This window comes from Scheffersomyces stipitis, chromosome 6, assembly GCF_000209165.1.
Source record: "Scheffersomyces stipitis CBS 6054 chromosome 6, complete sequence".
In the NCBI taxonomy this organism is placed as follows: Eukaryota; Fungi; Ascomycota; class Pichiomycetes; order Serinales; family Debaryomycetaceae; genus Scheffersomyces; species Scheffersomyces stipitis.
In genome coordinates, this window is record NC_009046.1 from 630484 (window position 1) to 647915 (window position 17432).

At 41.9% G+C, this 17432-nt stretch overlaps 11 protein-coding genes across 11 annotated transcripts; 5 read left to right on the top strand and 6 right to left on the bottom strand. All coding sequences in view use genetic code 12, as the record gives it.

Annotated features, from left to right (window-relative positions):
- Nucleotides 1-82: 82 nt before the first annotated feature.
- Nucleotides 83-2196, bottom strand: SSA2.1 (heat shock protein 70, Hsp70 family (SSA2)). The gene has a single exon (XM_001385783.1). It carries the CDS (start codon nucleotides 2167-2169, stop codon nucleotides 238-240), a length of 1932 nt encoding a protein of 643 aa, XP_001385820.1. The 5' UTR covers nucleotides 2170-2196; the 3' UTR covers nucleotides 83-237.
- A 702-nt stretch (nucleotides 2197-2898) lies between these two features.
- Nucleotides 2899-4225, bottom strand: PICST_68064 (predicted protein). Its single transcript, XM_001385784.1, has 2 exons — nucleotides 4060-4225; nucleotides 2899-3844 (listed from the first exon to the last, which is right to left on the bottom strand). Exons 1-2 carry the CDS (start codon nucleotides 4138-4140, stop codon nucleotides 3137-3139), a joined length of 789 nt encoding a protein of 262 aa, XP_001385821.2. The 5' UTR covers nucleotides 4141-4225; the 3' UTR covers nucleotides 2899-3136.
- Nucleotides 4226-4453: 228 nt separating this feature from the next.
- On the bottom strand, nucleotides 4454-6151 carry PICST_84419 (cell division control protein 3). Its single transcript, XM_001385785.1, has 2 exons — nucleotides 6121-6151; nucleotides 4454-5890 (listed from the first exon to the last, which is right to left on the bottom strand). The coding sequence occupies exons 1-2, from the start codon at nucleotides 6128-6130 to the stop codon at nucleotides 4602-4604; spliced, it is 1299 nt and encodes a 432-aa protein (XP_001385822.1). The 5' UTR covers nucleotides 6131-6151; the 3' UTR covers nucleotides 4454-4601.
- Nucleotides 6152-7360: 1209 nt separating this feature from the next.
- Nucleotides 7361-7915, bottom strand: PICST_32786 (CinA-like protein; the record flags this gene model as incomplete). The annotated part of the gene is made up of 1 exon (XM_001385786.1): nucleotides 7361-7915. One exon carries the CDS (start codon nucleotides 7913-7915, stop codon nucleotides 7361-7363), a length of 555 nt encoding a protein of 184 aa, XP_001385823.2.
- Nucleotides 7916-8414: 499 nt separating this feature from the next.
- On the top strand, nucleotides 8415-8846 carry PICST_36661 (proteasome subunit; the record flags this gene model as incomplete). Its single annotated transcript, XM_001385432.1, has 1 exon — nucleotides 8415-8846. One exon carries the CDS (start codon nucleotides 8415-8417, stop codon nucleotides 8844-8846), a length of 432 nt encoding a protein of 143 aa, XP_001385469.1.
- Nucleotides 8847-8970: 124 nt separating this feature from the next.
- PICST_48188 (predicted protein) lies at nucleotides 8971-9345 on the top strand (the record flags this gene model as incomplete). Its single annotated transcript, XM_001385433.1, has 1 exon — nucleotides 8971-9345. A coding segment is annotated over one exon (375 nt), but the record flags the coding sequence as incomplete, so codon positions are not given.
- A 489-nt stretch (nucleotides 9346-9834) lies between these two features.
- Nucleotides 9835-12816, top strand: PICST_72879 (lipase/thioesterase). The gene has a single exon (XM_001385434.1). The coding sequence runs from the start codon at nucleotides 9874-9876 to the stop codon at nucleotides 12775-12777; it is 2904 nt and encodes a 967-aa protein (XP_001385471.2). The 5' UTR covers nucleotides 9835-9873; the 3' UTR covers nucleotides 12778-12816.
- A 220-nt stretch (nucleotides 12817-13036) lies between these two features.
- Nucleotides 13037-13540, bottom strand: PICST_73488 (histone 2B). Its single transcript, XM_001385787.1, has one exon. It carries the CDS (start codon nucleotides 13524-13526, stop codon nucleotides 13131-13133), a length of 396 nt encoding a protein of 131 aa, XP_001385824.1. The 5' UTR covers nucleotides 13527-13540; the 3' UTR covers nucleotides 13037-13130.
- A 938-nt stretch (nucleotides 13541-14478) lies between these two features.
- Nucleotides 14479-15068, top strand: PICST_73490 (histone 2A). The gene has a single exon (XM_001385435.1). It carries the CDS (start codon nucleotides 14510-14512, stop codon nucleotides 14903-14905), a length of 396 nt encoding a protein of 131 aa, XP_001385472.1. The 5' UTR covers nucleotides 14479-14509; the 3' UTR covers nucleotides 14906-15068.
- A 481-nt stretch (nucleotides 15069-15549) lies between these two features.
- PICST_47978 (vacuolar protein sorting protein 66) lies at nucleotides 15550-16443 on the top strand (the record flags this gene model as incomplete). Its single annotated transcript, XM_001385436.1, has 1 exon — nucleotides 15550-16443. The coding sequence occupies one exon, from the start codon at nucleotides 15550-15552 to the stop codon at nucleotides 16441-16443; it is 894 nt and encodes a 297-aa protein (XP_001385473.2).
- A 40-nt stretch (nucleotides 16444-16483) lies between these two features.
- Nucleotides 16484-17185, bottom strand: PICST_48043 (predicted protein; the record flags this gene model as incomplete). The annotated part of the gene is made up of 1 exon (XM_001385788.1): nucleotides 16484-17185. The coding sequence occupies one exon, from the start codon at nucleotides 17183-17185 to the stop codon at nucleotides 16484-16486; it is 702 nt and encodes a 233-aa protein (XP_001385825.2).
- Between the last annotated feature and the right edge of the window lie 247 nt (nucleotides 17186-17432).

The window sequence follows — 17432 nt, forward strand, 5'->3', positions numbered from 1 at the left end:
TGCACTTTATATGTAAGTATTCCACTCTATCTATCGAACTCTTGATCACCGTTATCTACTCTCTACGCTTCAGTTCTTTTCTGTTTCGTAAATTAATCAATAAATAATAAAAAATATGTACTATATCCTCTATTCTTTATCTATAAGGAAGAACAAGTCCTCGCTTTTCTAACATTAAAGCATGAATAAAATGTGATAACCATGAAATAAATAAACCCATATTTTATACAATCACGTTTAGTCAACTTCTTCAACAGTTGGACCTTCGTTGGAAGGTTCTGGAGCAGCACCACCTGGGAAACCACCTGGAGCAGCACCGCCAGCTGGAGCAGCACCGGCTTGGTAAGCCTTAGCCATGATTGGGTTGGCCTTGCCTTCCAATTCCTTTTGCTTGTCAGCGTATTCTTCGCTGGTAGCAGATTGGTTGGAGTCTAACCATTCAATGGTTTCGTCAGCAGCCTTGGTGACTTCTTCAACTTCAGAAGCTTCCAACTTGCTCTTGAATTGTTCGTCACCCAAAGAGGTCTTCAACGAGTAAGCGTAAGATTCCAAACCGTTCTTGGCTTGAACTCTGGAAGCTTCCTTTTCGTCTTCTTCCTTGTACTTTTCGGCTTCAGAGACCATCTTTTCAATGTCTTCCTTGGACAATCTACCCTTGTCGTTGGTGATGGTAATCTTTTGAGTCTTACCGGTACCCTTTTCTAAGGCAGAAACGTTCAAGATACCATTGGCATCAATGTCGAAAGTGACTTCGATTTGTGGAACACCTCTTGGAGCTGGAGGAATACCAGACAATTCGAACTTACCCAACAAGTTGTTGTCCTTTGTCTTGGCTCTTTCACCTTCGAAGACTTGAATCAACACACCTGGTTGGTTGTCGGCGTAAGTGGAGAAGGTTTCGGACTTCTTGGTTGGAATGGTGGAGTTTCTTGGAATCAACTTGGTCATGATACCACCAGCGGTTTCAATACCCAAAGACAATGGGGCAACATCCAACAACAACAAGTCTTGAGTCTTGGAAGAAGTGTCACCAGACAAGATAGCGGCCTGGACAGCAGCACCGTAAGCAACAGCTTCATCTGGGTTGATGGATCTGTTTGGTTCCTTACCGTTGAAGAAGTCGGAAACCAACTTTTGAACCTTTGGAATTCTGGTGGAACCACCAACCAAGACGATTTCGTGAACAGACGACTTGTCAATCTTGGAGTCCTTAAGAACCTTTTCAACTGGGTCCAAAGTGGATCTGAACAAGTCTTGACACAATTCTTCAAATCTGGCTCTGGTGATAGAGGTGTAGAAGTCAATACCTTCGTAAAGGGAGTCGATTTCAATGGAGGTTTGAGCAGAGGAGGACAAGGTTCTCTTGGCACGTTCACAAGCAGTTCTCAATCTTCTCAAGGCTCTTTGGTTGGTGGACAAGTCCTTCTTGTTCTTTCTCTTGAATTCGTTGACGAAGTGGTTGACCAATCTGTGGTCGAAATCTTCACCACCCAAGTGGGTGTCACCGGCGGTAGCCTTGACTTCAAAGATACCGTCTTCAATAGACAACAAGGAGACATCGAAAGTACCACCACCCAAGTCGAAAATCAAAACGTTCTTTTCTTCTTCAGACTTCTTGTCTAAACCGTAGGCAATGGCGGCAGCAGTTGGCTCGTTGATGATTCTCATCACATTCAAACCAGCAATCAAACCAGCATCCTTGGTGGCTTGTCTCTGGGAGTCATTGAAGTAAGCTGGAACAGTAACAACAGCATCGTTGACTTGAGTACCCAAGAAGTTTTCGGCAGTTTCCTTCATCTTAGTCAAGATCATGGAAGAGATTTCTTCTGGAGTGAAGACCTTGGTTTCACCCTTGAATTCAACCTCAATTTGTGGCTTACCACCCTTGTCGACAACCTTGAAAGGGAAGTGCTTGACGTCACCTTGGACTTCGGCGTCATCGAACTTTCTACCGATCAAACGCTTGGCGTCGAAAACGGTGTTGGCTGGGTTCATGGCAGCTTGGTTCTTAGCAGCATCACCAATCAATCTTTCGGAGTCAGTGAAGGCTACGAAAGAAGGAGTGGTTCTGTTACCTTGATCGTTGGCGATGATCTCGACACGGTCGTTAGCGAAGTGAGCAACACAGGAGTAGGTAGTACCTAAATCAATTCCGACAGCTTTAGACATGTTTGGCTATGTGGATATGGAGTTATGTAGAGAAAAAGAGAGAATTCTAAAAATTGAAAAATTTGAAAAATTTGGCCCACCTAACTTTATATATGGCAGGAGAAGCTCGTCGATCGACATCTTCTCTGGAATTCTACGAGATTCCACAGTGCAGCCGAAAAATGCGAAAAGTTGCACCCAAGTGGAAGCTGATGGAAGCTGAGAGAAGCACGGTCACGTGTATGGCTGCAGCAGTTAATTGCGATGGAATCTTTGATAGGATGCAGGTCTGATGTCATAGACTGGAGAAGATAGGCTGAGGGAATGTGAGCAAAGTGACGTTGGATCTCGTCGATTTTGGTTAGTTATTTTAGAATTGATTTCGTCAAGAGCAGAAGTCTAATTGTATGACATCTCGGCGATTGAGCGAATGTTCTTTTGCAACCTTCCCGTAATTTCTGTGAATAAATAATGATGGTTTCCTCAGCATACAATTGAAGTGCGCAGCCAGGCTCTGAACATATAGAAGACACTTCTATTCGATTCGATTCAATCCTGAGCTCACTTGTATTCTGTTGATGTATTCGATATCACTGGGATTCAAATCTCAAGTTATCTATGGATGTTGTAGAGATTACGAGCTGCTTATCTTAACTATGGAAGATCCCATTTTCATTTGAGATGCCGAATTTTTCACTTCTGACCAATTTCCTGATTAGGCAATAGATCTCATTCACATCTACGATTCCAGCGATAAAAAAGGTGTTACTTACTACAAACAGCAATATACATATACACGTTACAATAACAAACGACGACGGAGTGTTCCAGTACTGGTTGATTCTACAACACACCATAACTCAATAGTAAACGTAGTTGAGCAATTGAGTAGACAATTGAGTAGACAAATCTGTAGACAAGTCAGCAAACAATTGAGTAGACAAATGAGCAGATAATTGAGATAGAATTTGTTGTATATCTTAGGGGCCTAGATCAGCTTGTCCTTGGTAGGATCGTGGACCAAGTGGACAGTACCGATCTTCTTGAACACATCCTTGATCTGGATCCACACCTTCTTGACCTGAGGCTGGCCGATCTGGTTGACGACGTTGTCCACTTGGACCTCGGCAGCCTTGAAGTAGTTTCTGGTGTAGACAGAGGTCTCGAACTTCTTCTTCAAAAACACAGTGTAGATAAGGAAAGGAGACAATGATCTCTTTCTGAAGGCAATCACTCTGAGGAACAAGTACCCGTAGGTGACGACTTCCAAGAGAGCAGCCAACTGGATCGACTTGTTGTTAGTGTTGGCTACAAAGGAACCGATCTTGGATGAGATGGCCGAGTTTTCCAAGTTGAAGATGGGCAAAATGTAGCCGTTGGCGTACGTCAAGACGTGGTAGAACGAAAACAAGCCAAATGGCAACAACGTCAACAACACACGCGATCTGACGAACAACAACAACGATCCGAGAAGGAAATAGAAGGTGTTATCGTCTTTGATCAACTGGCCGAAATCAAACCCATTCTTCTTGATAGATTGGAATACCAAGATTCCGAAACTTTCAACAACTCCTACAAGGGCCAACACGAACCAGAACTTGTAAAGGCCAACACCGAACTTGATGTAAGTGAGCACATAGAAGAAGACACTGATCAAGGTGACGAGATGGCCGACAAACCAGGCAAATTGCGAAGTCTATATGGTAAATATGTTAGTAATCCGAAAATTCATGAAAGGTGTCTAAAAAATGAGATCTATGAATAATTCAATGTCAACAAATTAATAAATTCGAGCAAACCTTGTCAGACGTACTAATGGACTCAATGACTTGAATGTGGATGTAATGGAGTCAGACCTAAAGCATCAATTCAATTGCGATCTCTTTTCTTTCTTCTGAATTATGTACTTACCTTAACAGTGGCCAATAACTTTTCCTGGTCAAACTTAGCCGAGGAAGCTGGAGTAGCAGCAGTATTTGAGGGGGTGGACATCTTTGTTGGATTGATACAACTAAAAATGTTGGATAACTCGGGAATTACTCTGTTGATATATGCTAGAGCAAGGTCTCCAATATCGAGTCTTGTGAAATAAGAAAAGATCGTAAGGTTGGCCACAGCTTTTGATTATTCAAGTGCATCTGAAATTTCATACCCTTTTTTCCAGGTACAGGACAGATTTGTCGTTTGGAAATTCCTGGTAAAGTCCTAGATAATCGTTGTAATGTCGATATATATGTCATTAGCTATAGGATAATATATATCAATGCTATGATATGACTAATATATAAAACAATCATAAGATATTGGCATTATTAAATTATTCTTCTACACTTGTTTATTACCGAATTTATACCAATATATTCAGAGAAAGTAAATGGTTAGAAATAGAGATCACACTAGCAAACGCATTTGAAAGTGGCATCGAAAAGTAAAAGTCACAAAGGCGTAGTACCCTAACGCAAGAATCCCTTACGGCTCTTCTGTGGGGCTGGGGCTGGTGGATCTTGGGGCAACGTCTTTTGCTTTTCCAATTGTACTTTCTTGTCTTCCAATAACTTGATCTGCTTGGTTAACTTGTCCTTCATCTCCTTGTGTCTGGAGAAAAGATCAGCTTCGGATCTCTGCAACTTCTTTTCCTTTTCTGAGACCTTCTGTTGGAAAACGGCCTTCATTTCGGCCTCCATCTTGGCCAACTTGGCTTCGTGCAATGCTCTTTCCTCTTCTTGTCTAGTTAAGGGATCGAATTCTCTGAAAACAGAGTTGTCTTGTTCGATACCCATCTTCTTCAACTTCTCGGATCTGTAGTTCTCGTACAAGTTGTTGGACGTCTGCTCCTTCAACTCTTCTAAGAAGTTTCTGACCAACAACTGACGCAATTGTATGAAATCGTTGTGGTCTTCGTTATCTACTTCAATTACACCCCATGGGTACTTTCTGCCTCTGACCTGTCTTCCGTCCGCAGTGGTGACTTCTTTAGTGGAGCCCACCACAGCGAAGGGGAACTTCTGTAATATCTGTCTGGTGTTCAACACAGTTTCTTCATCATCATTCTCGTAGTCCGAAGGAGAAAAAGTCTTGATTCCCTGTGCCTTGATGTCGTCCAAGATTCTGCCCTTGAAAGCGGCAATTTCTTCTTCTGTCAAGGTATCAGACTTGGCAATGATGGGTATCAAGTTGACCTTTTCGTGCACTTGTTTCATTAATGTAATGTCCAACGACTTCAAGGAATGGCCGGTAGGCTCAATGAAGTAGAGAAAGGCATGAATTCTGTTGTCGACGGTGGTGGTTCTGTTTATTCTGCTCTCTGCCTCCAAGTAGGAGTCGAATCTGCTATTGATTTCGTCAACAATAGGCTTCCACGAGTCGACGTTGTTGATGGACTCACCAAATCCTGGAGCCGTGACTACACTCAAAGACAACTTGACGCCGTCTTCTTCGATTTCAGCGGTGGTAGACTTGATCTTGACGGAAATGTCGTCCTTGTCAGAGATATCTTCGTCGTCAATGTCATTCTCATGATTGATAATTTCTCTGTTGAAAAGAGTATTGACCAAAGTGGCCTTTCCCAAGCCACTCTCTCCTGCAACCATGATGTTCAATGAAAACCCTCTTCTCACCGACTTTCTGTGCCATTGTTTGGGCAAGTTGGCAAAGCCGACATAGCCATTCAACTTCTTCTTGAGGATCTTGATGTCCTGAATAGGAATCTTGTTCTCGATGGAAACGGGTCTTGTTTCTGTTTCTGTGGTCATGGTTAGTATGGAAGTGTACAAAGTAACAAGATCAACACAGCCTAGACACACTAGAGCCGTGTATCCCTAGGTTTGAAGAAAATACGTCTGGCATGGACCTGTTGTATGTCTACAGAACATCCACGTCTATGGTAGACATCAAAGCGTGCCATAGCGTACCATCCGTGTCTTGTATGTTCTTCTCTTTATCTTGTTTATCTTTTATCTTAGCCGAACATACCAGAAGTCATTATGTCACAGCGCTAACAACAATAATAATATATAACCGATTGATCTGTGGTCGCGTTCTCGACAATGCACTGGCTGCTGTTGGATCCGCTGTGTAGAAAGTGAGCCGCCGTAATGTGGTGTAGAAAAGACGAAAAGAGTCTGAAAATTTTGACCGTTTGTTTTGAAATGTTGAGGTGATAATTGAGAAATTTGAAATTGTCAGACTCTCAGCCTGATCGAGTAAAACGATTGACGTGTTTGTCAGGTGCATGTCAGGTGAGGCGTGTGTCACGTGCGCGTATCAGCGAGGTAATTCGGTATTATTATTGTTGTTAGCTGTTTCTGGTTGCAACTCGGGGTTGAGGTGACGAGGGGCAGATGCCAATACGAAGGCTGGCTGTCATTGGTGGATTGTTTCGGGACGGGGTAAGGGCTGTTTCGGTCTGTTTATCTTGCTGTCTGTGAAAATTGAAGCGTTCAGGGTCGTTCCAGGTTGATTTTGTTAGCACAGGGAAAGACGCATACTTTAGAATGTGCATACTTAAGGCTGCATACTTAAGAAATATTCTTTATCAAGACCCACCCAGAGGTGGATAGGCAGTTATGATTTGGCTCTGAAATGAAGAACACAAGTCTCCGAGTCTATAGTAGGAGTCTGGAACACTCTTGTGTCGTTTTGTTGTCATTTTCTTTACTTTTCCAATATAGTTTACAAATTTGAGGAAGTTCAGTCTCTGTAAAATACTTTTCGCAACTATTTTTGTTAATTTCTACAAAATGTAACTTCTCCATATATACAATTGATGATAACTCAGCCATACGATTTTTTTTAAACAGAAAAAGGACATAATCGTTTATAATCACATATTAGCTATTAAATAGTCCCATTTCTGAACCTCTGTGAATTTTTCTGGTTTTCTTGTCTATGGCAGTTGGCAATTAGCTGTGAGAAGAATCTAATGGGCCAGAGAATTTAGAAACCGCATACACTACTGCACGATTGCAATGTAGAAGAGACCACCAAAGAATACGAAATTGATCTGAGAGAATCTCTACAGAAATGTACAGCTTGTGAAAAGGAGTTCAGAAGATTGAGCACTGTTTCCTTGAACCGGCTCCCAAGAATTTCACCCTCACTGGCCACTATAGTATGCTCTTTAAAGCCTACAACTAATCCAAACTACTCCATTGTCATTTCAATGTTGCAACTTTTATTCGTACAATTACATAACATTACTCGTAATAGCTTTTCAGCTTTCAGTGCTCTCTATTCTCTCAAGCTGGTCCAACAAGAATTGCAATCCCAACCGGGCAAACTCAACCATGTTAGAGGCTCTAACCTTGGATCCTGTGTTTCTCATACAAGACACTTCTCCAGTAGGGCCACACAAGCCTAGATACACTGTCCCCACTTCAGCATCAGAAGCCGTAGCCGTGCTCTTGCTATCGCTGTCCAGTAAATGTAAGTCTTTAGATGGCCCAGCAAAACCAGTTTCTGAAAGTACATATGTTGAGCCCAATTCGTATTTGGCTGTACGGGCCAATCGCAAAGCAACTTGTTCTGAGGGTCCCACGTAGCTACTTATTTCTTCGTCCGTGCATCCAGACAACTTGAGCCTTTGTCTGAGCGAATATACAAGCTTTCCCCCGATGTAGAAATTGGATGCTCCTGGAACTGTTACTATATAGGCAGAGAGAAGACCTCCACAGGCGGCCTCAGAAATGGCGAGGTTTTCTTTTCGCGATCTCAAGATGGCTGCGATCTTGGTGACGAGACGTTCTATGTCATCGGGTGGAAACAGCATGGCTGTAGAGTAACAGGCAATGTTCAATGGTGGAGAGCTGAAAAATTGAATCTTCAATCAGATTCTGGAGAAATGGTTACAGGGAGGAAAAATAGAGGCATTGAGAAGTGGTGAGACTATTGAGATACGGCGAGAGAGAACGAGAATAGTGAGAAAGAAATAGTGAGAGCTCGCTAAGAACAGATGCAAATAGTGAGACATCCTGACAAATAGGGACACGACAGTACTGAGGGTAGCGGGAAAATCCACTAAAATACTGAGAATACTTTCTGAGGTTAGGGAGGATTAGCGAGTACCTAGCGCGAGGTCGTGTGGTGCCGGGGTGGCAACGATAGAGAGGATTGCAACTCTACAAATCAATAATGAATCTATTCTTCCATTCAACTGGATCCAATTGCTACGTTCAAAAGATCAAGACTACACAATCAACACCTCCCATTAGTACGATTGCTTTTAGAAGAAGTAGATTTTCATATACAATTCCAAATTTGAAGTAAGAATGTCCAAAACTATCAGATTCCACGCTGGAAAAGTGGACTATGACAGAGACACCAACAGGTGTACGCCATTGGCACACAAGGGAGTCATAAGCATCAAGCCTAGTGTAGACGAACCAGATTTCTACGATTTTACGTGGGTGCCCAAGGCTGATCTCACTGCTGGAGGCACTGTGGATCGAGACGAGTTGTTGCTTATACCGGGAGATGTCAGTTTCAAGCATATCAAATCGTGTACATCTGGAAGAGTTTTTGCATTGACATTTTTGAGTTCGGGAGCAAAGTACTTGTATTGGTTGCAAGATGTTGGTGATATTGACCAGTTGGACAAGTTGACAGAAAAGGACTTGCAGATAGTGAAGGACATCGACGAATTGATAACCATTAAGGATGAAGAAGAGGAAGAGGAGGAGAAAGACGAGGCAAAAGAGTAAGTACATATAATAAAGGCATTGAATAGAGATAAAGTATTAACACTATTGTAGAGTAAAAGTCGAAACGCCATCGACGTTAGGTGCTGCTTCAGTGTCCACATCAGCATCTGCTCCAACAGAGTCGAGATTGCCCATCATGGCTGTTTCTGATTTCTTGGACCTAGATGTGGTAGAACAGCATCTTGATCTGCTTGATTCTGAGCAATTGAAGCTGTTGTATGCCGAGCACTTGCCGGATTCCATAGCCAAAAACCCGTCAAAGACAGCCATACTCGATGTGCTCCGAAGCGGATTCTACCAACAGTCAGAGCAAAAGTTGAGCAAACTGTTAAGCAGCGGAAACGGTGCTGGATATTTGTTGGCACAGAGCTTGAAGTTCGAATATAAGGGTGAAGGAATAGATGCTTTCTTAGCTGGAGTGAGAGAATTGGCCCAGAAGGAAAAGGAGAAGGAGAGTGAACAGGATGAAGAGAAGAAGGATGTAGACATGGAGGAATAGCATGGAAGTTTGTAATATGATGAAGCTGTAATATATACATAATACGTAATTGATGCTTTTAAAAAGAATAAACAAGGATGTCGTACTTGCCAGTATAGACTACGTATACAATTGAAAGTTGTTCTTATTCTATTCTCATATTCGACTCTCACAATCGTCTTCCTTACTCTCTTTTGTATGGGTCTTTTATTTTGCATCCACTCGCGCCAAATCTGCGAAAAAGAATAATAGTAAATATTTGTTCATTCACAGATTCAAAGACTAACCTCTTCATACCGTATTCAATTCATACCACTTTCACTTCCATATATTCACATAGATATCGGCAGCACATACATCGACTTGAGCTGATCAACCTCTTTTTGAAATTCTTGTTTGCAAATTTCAATTTTTCATAATCTCACAATCCCATCACAACCAAAACTAATTCACATCAACATGGATATACTGCCGCGAAAAGCCAGAACTTACAAAACCATGCTCTACTTCGTGCTGGCACTTGGTCTAATCCTTCTATTACTGACGGCAATGCTTTTCACGAGCCCGATGACTGGAGCAGATTCCCCAGGATGTCGTCCCGTGTACATGTATCCATCGTATGCTCGGATTACGTCGTTTGACGAGTCCCATACCAAATTTGCATCTAAATACTCGCTATATCTCTATAGAGAACAGGGTAAGGATCCAATTCCTGATGAAAATAATGGATACGAGCGTTTGGACGGAATACCCGTCCTCTTCATTCCAGGTAATGCTGGGAGCTACCGTCAGGCTCGTTCTATAGCAGCACAGCTGTCAAATCTCTACTTTGACAAAAAAGTACATAACAGTGGAGCACGTAACTTTGATTTTTTCACAGCTGACTTCAACGAGGACTTCACGGCGTTTCATGGCCGTACCATGCTCGACCAGGCTGAATTTCTAAACGAAGCCATACATTTCATACTAGGTTTGTATTCCAATACGGACAACCCTCCGAAATCGGTTATAATAGTTGGCCACTCGATGGGTGGTGTAGTAGCCCGAGTCATGCTCACTTTACCCAACTATACCGACGGAACTGTGAACACCATCATCACGTTGGCTTCGCCTCACGCAGCCGCTCCGCTAACGTTTGATGGGGATATCTTAAAAATATACTCTGCTGTAGATCGGTTCTGGTTCGATGGATTCCATCCGACTACGCTGGATATTTCTCAGACAGCACATCGTAGATTGCACGATGTTTCATTGATTTCCATAACTGGAGGTTTAACTGATACAACGTTGCCAGCTGACTATACTACTTTGAGCTTTTTGGTGCCTCCTTCAAATGGATTCACCGTGTACAGCACAGGAATCCCTAATGTTTGGACCAATGTGGACCACTTGGCCATTGTTTGGTGCCATCAATTGCGGACCCAAATAGCCAAAGCCATGCTAGAAATCGCGGACTTCTCCTCTCCTTCAAGAACGTATCTGTTAGAAAGACGAATGCAGGTGTTTAGAAATAACTTCTTGACTGGATATGAAGACTACGCCAGCCAGGATCTTGTTCCTAACATAGAACAGCAACAGAACTTGGCTATGAAATTGGACTTGGCTCAAATCAAGTCATTCAACATAAACGGCGATAAAAAGCTCAGGATCACGAAAGATAATCAAAACAGTAAATGGAACATATTCCAACTAGGCAACGATGCAAAATTGCAATTGGATGTGTTAAGCTCGCTTGAACCAACTGAATGGGAATCTTGGTTAGCTGACGAAGAATCCAATAGACCAGTCATTTTACTATGTTCCAATTTGGGTGAAAACAATCAGGAGCTTGATTTGACGGATTTCACTAATGACCAGACTAACGAATTCGTAGAGTTAAAATGTATTGACACCGCCAGAGACGTCCATTTAGTACCTCGGTCTATGCTGGATTCAAAATCATTAGGCGAGTCTTCGTTTGGCGGAGAAAAGACTCCATTCTATTCGTTGCAATACAACGACACGATACTAACTCGCTATGATCTTGTTGTAGTTGCTCAAAGAAATATAGCAACAGATAGCGACTTTGTTATAGCAGAACTTGCTGATCAGAAATCCACTATTTTCGAGCTTGGAAAACACATGTCTACTCTTTTCCACAGCAAAGCCGATCTCTCACTATCGTCTAACCGCCCATTGTCTGTCAACATCAAATTGCCTGCTGCTTGGAGCAGTTTGCTATCGTATAAATTGAAGCTAAACCTCCCTGACAAAACAGAAGGAAAGTTTGCCTCCTTCATTCGGCAATGGATAGACGAACCATACGAAAGCAAGTGGCATATCAATGTGGAAAAAAACAATGTAATCACATTGAGAATGCACGGAATCTCTCCATTCGTACCTTTCAAAGTAAAGGATGACTACGGGTTGAATATCCAACTATGGTCTGACACAAACACCAAGGAAGAGATACCATTGGATATTGAGCTCTCTGTGGATTTGATCGACAGTTTCAGATTGTTTGTCATGAGATATCGATTATCGATTGTAGCCACATGTGTTCTGATTTCATTGTTGGCCATGCTTGTACAATTTCAATTGTACTTTAGAACCGGCAAGTTCCCCAACTTTATCTTTGTGCTTTCATACCTCAACACCGGCTGGCCACTCGCGATGATCATATCTATCCTCATAGGCCTTAATCCCATAGTCAAGTTGGGTTGGGTGCAATATTTGCTCAACTTCATTGATCCCGTGGTATTACTGGATGCCAATGAAGTCAACCTTTCGCTCAAACAAGAGTTCCGGCTCAACTCGTTCTACTTGGGTCTAGAAGAGTCCAGTCTCTGGTTCATTGGCATCATGCTTTACTTCATTGGAACCTTCTTGGTCGTAGCCACCTACTATTTATTATCAGCTATCAGCGTCTTGGGATACGCTTTGGTGAATCATTTGCCTAAAACTACTTCTCCCACAAAAACTCGCATCGTCGTCACCTTCTTGCTAATCATGATGATACCAATTTATATCCCGTACCAGATCGTATACATTATCAGTTGTGTTATCCAGGCTATCAACGTTTTGAAATCGGTTAACAACTCTCAGTTGTTCAACTACCAGATCTCGCTCTTGATTCTCATGTTGTGGATTCTCCCGGTGAACATCCCCATTGTTATTGTGTTTGTCCACAACTTGTCGGTCAACTGGAAGACGCCGTTCTCGTCGCACCACAACTTGCTTTCCATAGTTCCGGTGTTATTGTTAACAGAGAGGAACGGGCTCTTGTCTCGTTTGCCAAAGAAAAAAGACCAGTTCTTCTTCAAGTGGTATATGGGGTACTTTATCTTCTACTGTTTGATCTACGGCAGTCGGCACACGTACTGGCTCCATCATTTGTTCAACTTGATGAGTTGTTTGGTGTTGGTGCTTACGTTTGGCGATGAAGAGAAGAAGGAAGAAGTCAGCATTACATAGCATCACTAGCATGTACATAATATAAGCATTAACATAGATAAGGAAGAGAGTAACTAGAGTAGACATAGACAAGTAGGGAGTGGTTTGGTAACGAAGAATAGAGTGGTCTAAAAAGAACGTAAGACTGAAAAATGTATTTCATACAGAACCAACAAAATCTACCAATGGCCCTAAGATAGGCGAATCTCAGATACTGGATACACAGATTCATTACGTCAATAACGAATCAATACACTTTCTTAAGATAATGTTATGTAATATAATAACTATTCCTTTCATTAAGACTAATATACACTCAACCTATACAAACATTAAAAATACGATGAAGAAAAAGAATTGAAACACTAGTCCGCCTAGTTGGAAGCAGAAGAGTATTTGGTGACAGCTCTAGTTCCTTCAGAAACAGCGTGCTTAGCCAATTCACCTGGCAAGATCAATCTAACGGCAGTTTGGATTTCTCTGGCAGAGATGGTGGACTTCTTGTTGTAGGCAGCCAACTTGGAAGCTTCGGAAGCGATTCTTTCAAAGATATCGTTAACAAAGGAGTTCATGATGGACATGGCCTTTTGAGAAATACCGGTGTCTGGGTGAGTTTGCTTCAAGACCTTGTAGATGTACGAAGAGTAAGTTTCCTTTCTGGTCTTGGTTCTCTTCTTAGCGTCGGTAGAAGAGGCAGTCTTCTTAGCAGCTGGCTTCTTTTCAGCTGGGGCTTTAGAGGCAGGCTTCTTTTCAGCTTTTGGTGGGGCCATTGTGGATAGTTATAATTGGATGGATATGTAGAAGGAAAAGAAAGAAAGGAAAATGTAAATATCCTGGGGGTGAAATAAGGGAATTTGGTTTTTATTTATATACAGAGGAATCGGTCGCACTGGTGGACTTCTGCTTTGTTTTCCTCGCAGTGCTGCTAGTCGCACTCACCAAGTTTAGTGGCGTTGAAGGAGAGCGGGAGCGTGCAGGAGGAGAGTGGAGCGTTTTCTCCTTGTTTTGTTTTTTTTCGCGAGGAGGAGCGGATTATCTTCGCGGTATCAAAACAAACAAGTGAGGGAATAATGGCCCTGGTGGGAGTTGTTTTGTGGTTTCAGAAATGGCTGTGAAATGGAGCTGAAGTTCTGGTGAGTTTACAATAGCATTTGCTTAGAGTAAAGAGGCTCCAGAGAGCCCCAGAGGGCAACAAAGAGAACCAAAGAGAGCACTTTAGGAGAATGGCGGGCCCTAGAGCCAATGGAGACTCCCAGTAATTGCTGTGGTTATCGCTGTATTTTGCAATCAAATCTCTCCCTACGGCTGGCGCGCCCAGAGAGACTGGGTGCAAACGATCTGCGCGAACATTGTGTCCCTGCCTGTATTCCCACAATTACTCACCGCGTGTGTACACTTGAGTCCACCTCTCTCGACGCAGCACCCGCGCGTATAGTTCAGCACACCGGCGTAACTGCCAGATCACGCTCCTCGAGCCCGAACCACTGCGAGTTCTTCGGCTCACAAAATCGAAGCCGCATTCTCTTCTCTCTACGCTCTGGAGACAAAACAAATGCTCCAAACAAACACGGCCATAGTTAAGCTGGGACTACCGGAGGAGTCTGCAGGACGCCAAAACGCACTCACCAATCCGCCCCTTATAAATACATCCGATTTCTCTTCGTTTCAATCCGTCTAAGTCTCTTGTTTTCTTCTTTCTTCTCCATATACATATATTTTCCCCTTCTAATATATAATCAATAACTAATCAATAATGTCCGGTGGTAAAGGTAAAGCTGGCTCTTCTGAAAAGGCCTCCACTTCTAGATCTGCTAAGGCTGGTTTGACTTTCCCAGTCGGTAGAGTCCACAGATTGTTAAGAAAGGGTAACTACGCTCAAAGAGTTGGTTCCGGTGCTCCAGTCTACTTGACCTCCGTCTTGGAATACTTGGCTGCCGAAATCTTGGAATTGGCCGGTAACGCTGCCAGAGACAACAAGAAGTCCAGAATCATCCCAAGACACTTGCAATTGGCCATCAGAAACGATGAAGAATTGAACAAGTTGTTGGGTCACGTCACTATCGCTCAAGGTGGTGTCTTGCCAAACATCCACCAATCCTTGTTGCCAGCTAAGAAGGCTAAGCCAGGTAAGGCTTCTCAAGAATTATAAGTGTGATCGTTTTCAACGTGTCATTGTAATTTTAATGTTTTAGTTATTCCTTTCAAGCAGTTTGTATCATTGTTTACAGACTAGTGTACATTAGTTTTAGTTTTAATGAGGTAGTTTATAATGGAATGTATTCTGTTAGAATAAAGTGTACAACACATAATTGAACGTCTATTCTGTAGTCATTTCTGAAGCCCGTGCGACTTCTACCAGAGCTTGATAAGAGCAATCTGTACTACAATGGTATGAAATTGAAACCAAAGTGTATATAACTATCTTTGTATTGTCAATTCTAAACTATTTCCTCATGATTATCTGTTGATTTTGGCACTTTTCACTCATAAGTTTTGAATATTTTGCCAAATTGTACAAATATATGAAAAACTCTTCCTCTCTACATTTTGTTAAAATCACTATAAAATTTCAAGAATTATTTCATAAAAAGTCTTTCAATTCTGACGTTGTCATCTTGACAGCTTGTCTGTTTTCCTTTTCTGCTTCTCTCTCTTCATGTCTTCCATTCTCTCCATACTACATGATTGCAAAATCTGGCGATTCAAAATGCAGGATAGATTTTCACTCTTCTTTTCCAATGCTGAACCTTTATTCATATCTTCTCTTCTTAATCATCAACGCATTCAGTCAACATGGAAAAGTTTTCGTCCTGGAGAGACAAGGGAACGGGGATTTCACCCTTTATGCCCGTCCCTTTACCACTTTCGCAAGAAAAATCGGCCTTCAAAAGAACTTTATTACTGGTAGTCAAGGTTCCTCTTTTCATCATCAAATTACCATTTTTTATTCTTTTCACTTTAGCCTACTACATAACTTCGTTGAAGCCATTGGCCAATTTCGTATTTTTTGTATTATTTGGTTTCAAGAACATCGATTTTTCGGTCGAGGGAGTCAAAAAATCAAACATTGATGTTATCAACAAAAACAAACCCTCTCCAAATGACATCATTGTAGCCAACTACTCGAGTCCTATCGACGGGTTGATCTATGCCCTTGTTGCCAATACTTACAACTGGCATAATGTAAAGTTCTTGGTCCCAAATCAACTGGGTGAATTGTTCGAGTACTCCCTTTGGTCCCTTGTAAATCACAGCTTCGACAATTCTGTCCTGGGCTCTAAGGTTGAATCCTTGAGCAGCTACAAAAATAAAGTAGTCTTCTTGTTATTGGAAGGTACTACTTCAAACAACAAAGCTTTGCTTCCCTTTGTGCCATTGAGTCCTAACTATAATTTTGACGGGTTTGCCGTAAAGACGTTGGTGCTGAAGATCAGTCCTGGCTACTTGACAATGCCAATCCCAGTATCTAAACTCGGGTATCTCTTTGAACTCTTGACGAATTTGAACAAATTGACACTCAACTATATCAAGTTGAAGTGTTACAAGTTCGACAAATTCGAAGTTGTCGAGCTCAGAAAGACCTTCGCCTTGAACTCGTTGAACTCTATCGACAAGAATTTAAACATTGCTGAAAAGCAAAAGTTTGTTGCATACTACAAGAACCACGACGTCAAGAAGACTGATTAGTATTAATAATATTACAATAATTCAAATATACATTGCAAAATTATTCTCTGGTAGGGCTTCTATCCCTTGATGTATGTTCTGACTTCCTATCAGATCTATGATCGTGCCCATGACGACTATGGTGTCGATGCCTGTGTTCTCTGGATCTATGCTCTCTGTGACGTTTGTGGCTATCCTTCTTAACATAGTCAGCCATTGGATCCTTAAACTCCTCATCTTCATTTGCAGCTTGCGCTATGTGATCAGCCATCGGATCCTTAAATTCATCATCTATAGTATCAGAAACTGCAGTTATAGACTCTTGTTTCTTTCCTTCTATACGTTTCGTCTCCTTCTTTTCCAGCTGTTGTTTTCTCACTTCACTGTAGTCTATCAAAAAATCGTCTTCGTTTTCATCCTTCTTTAGTTTGTAGTAGGTATGGTCTACTCTTAACTTTCTCTCATAGACTACTACTCCATTGAAGTTGTCTACTGCTAGAACACAGCTCTTCATATTAGCATACTTCAAGAAGGCAAACCCGCGATGTCTGCCTGTCTCCTTATCCTTGATCATGTTGATATGGGTCGGCACTCCATACTGCGAGAATATGGTGATGATATCCTTTTCTTCGATGTCAGATGCTATATTGCCTATGTAGATGTAGTTTGTATCTCTGTAGTCATAGTGCCACGAAGCTTTGTACGATGTGTTTGTCGCCAATTCCTTCTGGTTGATGGCGTTAATCTTTTGGATGGAGTTCATTAAGAATTAGGGATAAGGAATGACTGAATAGGATCAAGGAATAGGATAAAGTATTTCTATTTGCTTCTGAGTTGTCTATAGATAGGTACTTCCGAGGGTAGTTCATAAGTACAAAGTCACGCGATTTTTCAGTCGGAACTGATGGGATGAGTATAGAAAAAAATTCAGATTGCAAATCTACATTTACTAACATCATCAAGCAGAACCCAGGTCCACCTTTTCATTCACCACCATGTCCAAGTCATCC